Below are 12,008 nucleotides of genomic sequence, written 5' to 3'. Positions count from 1 at the left end.
TCATTTTCCGTGTGTGAATACTGTGCTAGAATGATAAAACCATCGTTCCCTCCCATTTCATACTGATATAATAATTGAAACTCCGCAGACTATATCTAATGTAGGTAGGGCTCTCAGTCGGTTCGTTTATTGGCATGGTTATTCTTCTTAGGTCTGCGTGCACAGCAGAGTCAGCGAAAGAGAGTACCACCATAGGGAGAGAGCGGTTCTGAAGCTGCTATGAGACCAGGCTGCAATACAGTTCTGCAAATCCAGTTTGTCTATTACAACTATGGATGCATTGTGAGTCAGTGAACTGACAGAGCCTTGTGAGAAACAGAAGCAGACCTTTTGGAATTTGTCTCTTTGTTCGTCGCCAATGCAAAAGGAAATATGCAGCGAAGCTTTACCTTGGTCTTTGTCAGTTTTTGTGTTGGGTTTTGCTATGGGTCAAGTTTCCCAAGTAATATCAATATAGGTGAGTATTATCAACACGGAATGCTTATTATATCACTACTGCATCCTGTTAGTTTGATATCTAAACTGCTGCGTATTTCCAAAGTTGCATGACAGTCTTCATACGTCAAATGTTGTAATACATTCAAATATTCGTTGTATGATGACAGTTGATGTGAACCTATTTTCAACCTTGTCTTCAATGATTGTCTTTGTCTTGCTAACAGGGGGATTGTTCCCAAAGGGCTCCCATGAAAATGAGGTTTTTCATTTTGCACTCTCCCATCACCAGGATATCCCCAGACTGGTACCACAGGTGGACATGGTCGACACCGCAAGTAGCTTTGCTATGACATATGCATGTAAGTTTAGCCTTTATCCCCCGAATGAAGAGTACATGTAATTGCAGTGTTCCCATTTTGATGACAGTGTTCAAGGTGTTCAAATGCTGTCTGGATTGCATTAACATCTGTTGCTTTAATAAATGTCAAAGATCATGTCATTCACCCCCTCTACATTCTGACATTTTGATTTTGGAGGTAGGAAATGATCCTACCTAGGCACACATACCTCCATAAATCTGCAGTTTTCTGATAGATTAAAACAGTATAATGCACCATTATGTTGGCATCATGCAACTACTTTTTTGTCTTTCATTTTGTCTAAGGAAGCTGCCCAACAGTTGGATAATAATGGGCATTAAGGGCGCCAGAAACTACTAAGATATGTTCTTTTATTTCAGTCATGAAAGGTGTCATCCAACAGGGGAGTTGAGCTGTAGCAGGGGGAAATGATGTGCAACAGCACTATCAGGGAACCATAATTTACAAAATATGAGAAGCAAATGATCTGAAAAATGACACAACCTACTCAATTGAGTAGCCTATAATAAAAGCATTTCAGGCTGTCTTCCTAAGTTTCCTCAAGCTTCCAAGAATGTTAACCTCAGCCCTGTCTACATAAAAGGCATTAGACTACTAGACAGTGGCTTTTGTGTCCAGGGCTCTTGTTATAAGAGATCAGTGATTCAGTATTGTTCCTATCAATGCCTCCTGATTCTAGACATTAGTGTGAGCTGTTCAGGACATCAGGATTTGCTTTGGGAAGGGAGAAGCTGTGTTTTTATCAGTTGATTTAAATGGTCAATGTCTATCTAGATTATGTACTGTAAATAAACTGGGCTATATAAGTTACATGTATGTACTGTACATTTTAATAGACTGGACTATCTTGATTCTGTACTTTACATTTAAATAGACTGGACTATCTAGATTCTGTATTGTGCGTTTTAAAAAGACGTAGACTATGTAGGTTATGCACTGTAAATGACCTTTTTCTTTGGAGAGCACAATTGATCGTAGTCATGATCAACGTCATACTGATACTAGGCTGTATAAGACAGGAGACAACCTATTGATGGATTTCACGGTCGCGCCACTCTATTGTGATGGACGTTTTCAGCCCGACTGACTCCCATTCTGACTGTGCTGCCCCAGGCATTCTCAATGGGGGCCAATGATGATTTTGTCTTAAGTACACTATAGTGTCTTGGGAATACAATGATATTTTTAAAGAAAGCAAACCATTAGTAGGAAACCATTTTGTCATCATTTATGATACTGTCAGATTTACTTTAGACAGATGACTATGTGGCCATAATCTCGCAACCATCATCATAAAAAACATAATTTAATTGCCCAGGGTGAGCTGGACGAATGACAAGACATGGAGAGTCATAATAACAGTTACAATAATAACTGTATAGTAGAATAATAATAACATCCAATTATTCTATTAGAACCATTAACTAGGCTACCAATAACTCAGAGAAACCACTTGATGCCTACCATGGTGAAGGATTAATGCGGAATGCATTGAGGTTATTCAGGCTAATGTGACTGCATGCATCACAAACACGTTCACACACATCTACAGCCAGGGTCTCAGGAAGTGCAGACACAGCTGCCTGCTTTTCCAAAGCAGCATAGTATCACTCACCTTGTAGAGAGCTTGGACACACATGGTAAATGGAGTTAGTGGACTCTTGACAGTCTCTTGTGCCACACATGACCGAAGGTGTCCCACATAGCTACATATCTTAAAGGGATATTTCAGGATTTTGGCTATTCCCCAGAGTCGGATGAACTTGTGGATAAAAATGTTATGTCTCTGCGTGCAGTTTGAAGGAAGTTGCTAACAAACGTTAGCGCAATTGCTAACTAGCTTCACCACAATACCTGGTACTCTTATGTTAACTGCTAGCATGCTGTCATTGCGCTAACACTAGTTAGCATTGACACACAAAACTAGATCTTACCTTCCTTCTGGATGCAGAGTCATCAAAATGGTATCCATTGGTTCATCTGATTCTGGGGAAGTAGAATTTACCAATATCTAAATAGAAATGTGCATATTTGCAGCATGTTTTTTTTTCTGGAAACATGAATGAAGTCGGCCTAAATATTTTGGTTATATTTTGTTAATACTCCCCAGGACATGTCCAGAGAAGATTGTGGATAAATACTTATCTTTTTATCTGTAAAATACTAAAGACATAAAATGTACGTAAGACATAGCATTTTTTTGGTGCATTTTTTCAAAGAAAAAAAATGTACAACATATTTAACAATTCCCTCTGGGCAGGTCTGGATAATATAGCTAAGCATACCCACACAAAATGTGAAACGTGGTGAATGCAGATTCTTCTGAAGCTGAGAAAAATGAATTGCCGTGTGTGAAGAGTCTATCTTTCGGAAAATTGCAGTTAAAGACAAGTACACTGAAATAAGACTACCAAATGCCAAACACCGATTTAGATAAAATCACTGTCTCTTCAAAGTAAGTTAGTAAATATAGTCCAGTTTGTAACATTCTGTATGAAATGGGCTTTTAAATTATGTGTAATTCAATGTAGAGAGCTTTGAAATTATTGATCTATGTACATTTTAAAGTGGTTAAAATAAAACATGTGACATTTTTGTTTCTTTTTTGAAAATACTAATATGAACGGACCAAAATACCAACAAATCTCAAAATTGATAGTTCGATGCAAAAATGACATTTCAGCCTGGTCTTAAAGACCAATAAGGTATTCAATAATTTCTATAAGTACTAGATATTTACTCTCTGACCACCTAAAGCTAACCACCACAAGTGTATAGGTTGAAGCCATAATGTCATGCCCTGTATACTGACATCAGGCCTATAGAGGGCAATGTCGGGGCATAGACAAAATAAGTGGTGATGGTTACAGTGTATTCTAGTCCAGTAAAACCAAGTGATGTCTATTCAAAAGACTGGTTTTCCAGTGAAAAGGTTGAGAAAACCAATTTCAATGACTAGATATACTAGTTCACTAATCAATCGAGTCTAGAATTGTCATTCATTTTGGAGGCACAAACAGATAAAGATGGACAAAGTTGAATGGAATAGGATTTACCAGTCATCCCAAACCGATATCTGTATGATCTATCAGTGCTGGAGTATTTTTTTGTTGAATTATACATTGTACTAGAAGCTAATCCTCATTGAGTGAAGAAGTTTCCTAAGTAGTCGATGGGTCAGACTAGAAGTTTGTCCACTTTGGGGTGGCAAAGATCTGATGGTATTAAATTGTTCCCCACAAGCCCCTGATCAAATTGATATATGATAACCTCTCTAAAAATGTAGCTATCTGTTTTTCATATTTATATATGTCTTGTTGTGTGGGAGTCTATGCAATTGAATGTTCACAGGCAGATTTTTGATGAAGGATTGTTGAGACAAGTTGGAACGTTCACATGCTCATTGAAAATGAGCTTCTCAAAAAACAATGCCTGAACCATCTATTGGATCTATTGGATCTCATCTTAAGACCAGGTGCCACAGGCTAAAATTACATTTTGAGATTTGGGTATTTCGGTGTATTAAAATTAGTTTTTTCAAAAAGTCATATCATACTACCGTCATCAAATTGTGATGAATTGTAATTACTTTTAAAAGGCCATTTTATATAAAATGATACAAACTGGAATATATGTAGTAACTTACTTCAAAGAGATGGTGATTGGTTCTAAATAGGTGTTTGGGGATTGGTAGTGTACTTGTCTTTAACTGCCCTTTTCCACACACTAACAAATTTTTATGCCTCAGAAGCATCTGTATTCACCACATTTTGTGTTGTTATCCTCAGACGCATTCTCCAGATTAATGCATAGGGAATGATATGTTGTCAAACTTTTATTCTAGATAACATTTTCTTGTAAAAAATTGCCCAAAATGTATTTTAGGTACCTTTCTGTAGTATTTTACTAAGAAAATTTAAAAAAGGATTGTTTCCACAATCTGCTATGTAGAAGTACCGTCCTGGATTGTCTTAACAAAATGAAACCAAAACATTTAGGAAACTCAATATTAGGATGGTGTTCTTAATGTTTGCTATACTCAGTGTATATATGATTTATTTATATATACACACTACCATTCAAAAGTTTGGGTTCACTTAAAAATGTCCTTGTTTTTGAAAGAAAAGCAAATTTTTGTCCATTAAAATAACATAACATTTATCAGAAATGCAGTGTAGACATCGTTAATGTTTTAAATAACTATTGTAGCTGGAAACAGTAGATTTTTAATGGAATATCTACATAGGTGTACAGAGGCTCATAATCAGCAACCATCACTCCTGTGTTCCAATGGCACATTGTCACGCCCTGGTCGAAGTTTATTGTGTTTGTCTTTATTTATTTGGTCAGGCCAGGGTGTGACATGGGTTTATTGTGGTGTGTTTTGTCTTGGGGTTTTGTTAGGTATTGGGTGTGTGGCTTAGTGGGGGTTATCAAGCATAGTCTATGGCTGTCTGGAGTGGTTCTCAATCAGAGACAGGTGTTTATCGTTGTCTCTGATAGGGAACCATATTTCGGCAGCCATATTCTTTGAGTATTTCGTGGGTGATTGTTCCTGTCTCTGTGTTTGTTGTCACCAGATAGGCTGTATAGTTTTTCACGTTCCGTTTGTTGTTTTTGTATTGTTTGTTTTCTTCGTCATTAAAACATGTCTCAAAAATACCACACTGCATTTTGGTCCGCTTCTCCTTCGACAGACGAGAACCGTTGCACACAGTGTTAGTGAATCTAAGTTTATCATTTTAAAAGGCTAATTGATCATTAGAAAACCCTTTTGCAAGCATGTTAGTACAGCTGAAAACTGTTGTTCTGATTAAAGAAGTAATAAAACTGACCTTCTTTAGACTAGTTGGGCATCTGGGGCATCAGCATTTGTGGGTTCAATTGCAGGCTCAAAATGGCCAGAAAACAAAGAACCTTTTTCTGAAACTCATCAGTCTATTCTTGTTCTGAGAAATGAAGGCTATTCCATGCAAGAAATTGCCAAGAAACTGAAGATCTCGTACCATGCTGTGTACTTCTCCCTTCACAGAATAACGCAAATTGGCTCTAATCAGAATAGGAAGAGGAGTGTGAGGCCCCGGTGCACAACTGAGCAAGAGGACAAGTACATTAGAGTGTCTAGTTTGAGAAAAGACACCTCACAAGTCCTCAACTGGCATAGTAGTACCCGCAAAACACCAGTCTCAACGTCAACAGTGAAGAGGCAACTCTGGAAGGCTGGCCTCCTAGGCAGAGTTCCTCTGTCCAGTGTCTGTGTTCTTTTGCCCAATCTTAATATTTTTTTTTATTGGCCAGTCTGAGATATGGCTTTTTCTTTGCAACTCTGCCTAGAAGGCCACCATCACAGAGTCACCTCTTCACTGTTGACATTGAGACTGAAGTTTTGTGGGTACTATTTAATGAAGCTGCCAGCTGATGACTTGTGAGCCGTCTGTTTCTGGTGACCGGTTTGCTGATTTCAATGTTGTGAATAGAGTGCCCCATGGTGGTGTTGGGGTTATGGTATGGGCAGGCATGAGCTACGAACAACAAACACAATTGCATTTTATCGATGGTGATTTGAATGCACAGAGATACTGTGGCAAGATCCTAAAGCCCATTGTCGTGCCATTCATCCACCACCTTCACATCATGTTTCAGCATGATAATGCATGACCCCATGGCACAAGGATCTGTACACGATTCCTGGAAGCTTAAAATGTCCCTGTTCTTCCATGGCCTGCATACCCACCAGACATGTGACCCATTGAGCAAGTTTGGGATGCTCTGGATCAACGTGTTTGACAGCATGTTCCAGTTCCCGCCAGCAACTTCCCACCAGTTCCCGCCATATCCAGCAACTTTGCACAGCCATTGAAGAGTGGGACAAGATTCCACAGGCCACAATCAACAGCCTGATCAACTCTTTGTGAAGGAGATGTGTAACGCTGCATGAGGCAAATGGTGGTCACACCAGATACTGACAGGCTTTCGTTTTTAAAGGTATCTGTGACCAGATGCATATCTGTATTCCCAATCATAATTCATTCATTTCAATTGACTAATTTCCTTATATGAACTGTAACTCAGTAAAATCTTTGAAATTCTTGCATGTTGCATTCATATTTTTGTCAAGGTAAAGTAAAATCTATGTTCCCATTTATAAAGCATTTATAGCTAAGCACTTAATATTAATCAATTGTACAGTTTGCCACTGCTCTATAACACCAACATTAAGCATCTATATATGAATTCTATGCAATGTAATTGAATTAATATTTTCCCATTCATAAAGGATTTATGAATAATTTTAGAAGAACAGGGACACAACACAGAATTGTAAAGGAAATATAGACATTTTATATCAATTTTCCAGATGTAGCACATAAAACATTTGCTGAGGAGATCGCCGAAAAATCCTACTATTGACATTTTTCAGTTCGACTTTCAACAAATATTCACTGCATTGAAATTCAATTCCCCATTTCAGACTCGTAGCTCAAAAAAACTAATTTAGTGAGTAAAACATACTTACACAGGGTGGTAAAGATAGTTAGCATTTTCCCCTTATTCACTAATGTAGCTAGCTGGAAGCTAGCTAAGCCCCTGGAAATGTCAACATGTTTTCCAACTTGGTCAGTAAACATTACAAAATCATCATAAAACTCATAGTTAACAATGGTCTCTATCTTACTATTTGAAGACTTACATTGTACTTTTGCACACTACAAACCTTTAACAACATGACAAATTAAGCGACAGAAACATTATGTTTTTTTCCATTTTGTCTGCACAGCCACAGAAGGAAAGTGTGAGAGGTCTTTGAAATGTCACTTCCTGGTGACCTCTCGCTTCTACAAAAATCGTCCATAAAACTAATGAAACATTTAGTTGGTACTAGGGGGCAGTATTTTCATCTTTGGAAAAAAACGTTCCTGTTTTAAACGGGATATTTTGTCAGGACAAAATGATAGAATATGCATATAATTGACAGCTTTGGCTAGAAAACACTCTAACGTTTCAAAAACTGTAAAGATATTGTCTGTGAGTATAACAGAACTGATGTTGCAGGCGAAAGCCTGAGAAAAATACAATCCGGAAGTGCCCCAGGTTTTGAAAGAGCTGCGTTCCAATGAGTCTCTATTCAGCTGTGAATGAGCCATCAACAAGCTTAGACATTCTACGTATTCCCCAAGGTGTCTACAGCATTGTGACGTAGTTTTACGCATTTCCGTTGAAGAATGGCCGTAGGCGGCTACATTGCGCAAATGGTCACATGGTGGCTCCGAGAGAGATTCTCGTGTAAAATACAGAGGTAGCCATTACTCCAATCGGTCCTACTGAGAAAAACGAATTTATCGAATAGATATTAGAAAAACACCTTGAGGATTGATTATAAACAACGTTTGCCATGTTTCTGTCGATATTATGGAGCTAATTTGGAATATTTTTCGACGTTGTGGTGACCGCAATTTCCGGGCGATTTCTCAGCCAAACCTGAAGAACAAACGGAGCTATTTCGCCTACAAAACTAATCTTTTGGGAAAAAATGAACTTTGGCTATCTTCCTGGGAGTCTCGTGATTGAAAACATCCGAAGTTCATCAAAGATAAATGATTTAATTTGATTGCTTTTCTGATTTTCGTGACAAGGTTGCCTGCGACTAGCAAGGCATAATGCTATGCTAGTCTATGATAAACTTACACAAATGCTTGTCTAGCGTTGGCTGTAAAGCATATTTTGAAAATCTGAGATGACAGGGTGATTAACAAAAGGCTAAGCTGTGTTCCAATATATTACACTTGTGATTTTCATGAATAGGAAGATTTTCTAGGAAGATTTATGTCCGTTGCGTTATGCTAATTAGTGTCAGGCGATGATTACGCTCCCGGACCCGGGTTTGAGAGTCACAAGAAGTTGTTTTGGTTCACTATTCCATGACTGAAAGTGTACGTACCATGGCTTGCAAAAGTATTCACCCCCTTAGCACTTTTCCTATTTTGTTGCCTTACAACCTGGAATTAAAATGTTTTTTTTTTGGGGGGGGAGCGATGTATCATTTCATTTACACAACATTCCTACCACTTTGAAGATGTAAAATATTGTTTATTGTGAAACAAACAATAAATAAGACAAAAAAACGGAAAACTTGAGTGTACATAACTATTCACCCGCCCAGAGTCAATACTTTGTAGAGCCACCTTTTGCAGCTGCAAGTCTCTTGGGGTATGTCTCTATAAGCTTGGCACATCTAGCCACTGGGAGTTTCCCCATTCTTCAAGGCAAAACTGCTTTAATCCTTCAAGGTGTATGGGTTCCGCTTATGTACAGAAATCACAGTTTCCACAGATTCTCAATAAGATTGAGGTCTGGGCTTTGTCTAGGCCATTCCAAGACATTTAAATGTTTCCCCTTAAACCACCAGAGTGTTGCTTTAGCATTACACTTAAGGTCATTGTCCTGCTGAAAGGTGAAGCTCTGTCCCAGTCTGAAATCTCTGGAAGACTGAAACAGGTTTCCCTCAAGAATTTCCTTGTATTTAGCTTCATCCATCATTCCTTCAATTCTGACCAGTTTCCCAGTCCCTGCCGATGAAAAACATCCCCACAGCTTGATGCTGCCACCACCATGCTTCACTGTAGGGATGTTGTTCTCGGGGTGATACGAGGTGTTGGGGTGGCGCCAGACATTGCGTTTTCGCAATTTTAGTCTCGTCTGACCAGAGTACCTTCTTCCATGTGTTTGGGGAGTCTTCCACATGCCTTTTGGCGAACACCAAACATGTTTGCTTATTTTTTTCTGGCCACTCTTCCGTAAAGCCCACCTCTGTGGAGTGTATGGCTTAAAGACGACAGATATTCAAATCTCCACTGTGGAGCTCTGCAGCTTCTTCAGGGATATGTTTGGTCTCTTTGTTGCCTCTCTGATTAATGCCCTCCTTGCCTGGTCCGTGAGTTTTGGTGGGCGGCCCTCTCTTGGCAGGTTTGTTGTGGTGCCATATTCTTTCCATTTTTTAATAATGGATTTAATGGTGCTCCGTGGGATGTTCAAAGTTTCTGATATTTTTTTATAACCCAACCCTGATCTGTACTTCTCCACAACCTTGGCCTGTCCTGTTTGGAGAGCCCCTTGGTCTACATTGTGCCACTTGCTTGGTGGTGCCCCTTGCTTAGTGGTGTTGCAGACTCTGGGGCCTTTCAGAACAGGTGTATATATACTAAGATCGTGTGACAGATCATGTGACACTTAGATTGCACACAGGTGGACTTTATTTAACTAATTATGTGACTGCCAAAGGTAGTTGGTTGCACCAGATCTTACTTAGGAGCTTAATAGCAAAGGGGGTGAATACATATGCACGCACCACTTTTTTTGAAACAAGTAATTTAAAAAATTTCACTTCACCAATTTGGACTATTTTATGTATGTCCATTACATGAAATCCAAGTAAAACTATGTTTACATTACATGTTTTAATGCAACAAAATATGAAAAACACCAAGGGGGGTGAATACTTTTGCAAGGCACAGGGTGGCTACTTTGAAGAATCTCACATATAAAATATATTTTGATTTGTTTAACACTTTTTCTGGTTACTACATGATTCCATATGTGTTATTTCAAAGTGTTGATGTCTTCACTATTCTATAGTATAGAAAATAGTAAAAATAAAGAAAAACCATTAAATGAGTAGGTGTGTCCAAACTTTTGATTGGTACTGTACATGGTTTGTGCTACCACTATGTTGAAGCCAATAGTTTTGGCTATAGGGAAAACTGAGCTGTAACCTACAGTATGTGTGTGTGGTGGAAGTCGTGAACAGCACATTTACAGTACACACCCGTTTCCCCTCATGATAGTGGTGAAAAGTCATAGCTGGAAAGACAATCATGTTAAAGGTCCATGTGTAATACAGAACTAATCCTGTGTGATTACTTTGATATTGCAAGAAATTGTAACCTAAGTGACGTTGGTGTCTCCAAGGAGCTTGTGCCTGTTATGTGAATTGTTTAGCAGGCCCCTGCCTCAATGAACCCATTTAACCTTTTCATGCGCGAGTTCCAAACATCTCTAATGGTCGCCCCAGCGTGAGTTTTTTTTATGCACGTGATGTCAGAATGCACTCACTGTTCCAAAATGTGATTGTTATGCAACAAGACAGTTAACCCACATTGCCCTCAAACCAAGGTACGCTGCCTTCTAGTTATTTATAGGCTGTTTCAACTTGTCAATTTCAAATTATTTTCTAACAGATTAGATTTTCTTACAACAGTTTGAATTGAGGTGTGTTCTGCCTCATTACTTCACCTGTGTAGCCCAATTCACTGTTGCGGACAATTTGTTTGAGGCGGATAAACTTCTCTTTGACAAAAGCCCAAGCGTTTCCCCAATTAAGTATGAAGTATGAAGACAGTGCGCATGTAGTCAGCACCCCCTGGCACATTGTCTGGCTGGTGGCCGCATTGCTGTCATTGTTTCCCTTACAAATAACGTGTGCATTCCTATCAAAGTAAGTCCCTTATTTTCTGTATATCGTGTTGTCCTTTCTACTGTTGCATACCGTATGTATGTATGGAGAATAATGTAGTGTTTTATTCAAATTTCTTCAAGTACTGGTGACAAATCATGCATTCCGATTCTTGCATAGATTGTAATAGACACGTGTGTAAAATACTTTGAAGGATGGACTGATTATGAGCTTATGCTAAGCTATTGTCCAGCTATTTGTGGTGCCATGTTTGTTGACATCATACAATGCATTCTGGTTGTCACTTTAGGGTCTGTCAGACCAAAGATGTTAGAAAAAAACCAAGGTGAAGGGATAGTTCACTTGACTAACATATGGTGCTGTCAAGACAACTAGGAACTCGGAAAAATTGTGAGGTCAAATCATGACGTCAGTGATCTTCAGGTCGGAAAGCCAGAGCTCTAGAAAAAGACCCAAGTTCCGAAGTTGGAATTCCGGGTTGGATGACCGGTTTCCAAGTCGGCGCTAGTTCCTCCCCCAGAGTTCCCAGTTCTCTTGAATGCACTGAAGTCGGCAATTCCCAGTTGTTTTAAACACGGCATCAGATTGTAACTGGTAGCTCAGGGTTGCCAGCTCAGACCCCCCTTTCCAAGGGTTTTAATTTTAATTTTATTTAGTGTATAAACTTCCTGTGTTTGAAACCCCATTTATCGATAAATCCCCCAACATAGTAATATTTC

The 12,008-nt window shown here is 38.9% G+C and overlaps 1 protein-coding gene across 2 annotated transcripts in view; it reads left to right on the top strand.

Annotated features, from left to right (window-relative positions):
- Positions 1-324: 324 nt before the first annotated feature.
- The window catches only part of LOC135548736 (glutamate receptor 1-like), a 90,858-nt gene continuing 79,174 nt past the window's right edge, over positions 325-12,008 (top strand). The window contains exons 1-2 of one of the 2 annotated variants that reach the window (XM_064978617.1): positions 325-457; positions 663-797. In XM_064978617.1, coding sequence (XP_064834689.1) covers positions 373-457; positions 663-797 — 220 coding nt within the window. In that variant the 5' untranslated portion in view covers positions 325-372. Of the gene's footprint in view, positions 458-662; positions 798-12,008 lie in introns of those variants that run through there. The other variant, XM_064978618.1, reaches the window with a different exon arrangement.

This window comes from Oncorhynchus masou, chromosome 11 (genome assembly GCF_036934945.1).
Source record: "Oncorhynchus masou masou isolate Uvic2021 chromosome 11, UVic_Omas_1.1, whole genome shotgun sequence".
Lineage (NCBI taxonomy): Eukaryota > Metazoa > Chordata > Actinopteri > Salmoniformes > Salmonidae > Oncorhynchus > Oncorhynchus masou.
The sequence above is the reverse complement of the archived record's forward strand: the minus strand, read 5'-3'. Positions and strand labels throughout refer to the sequence as shown.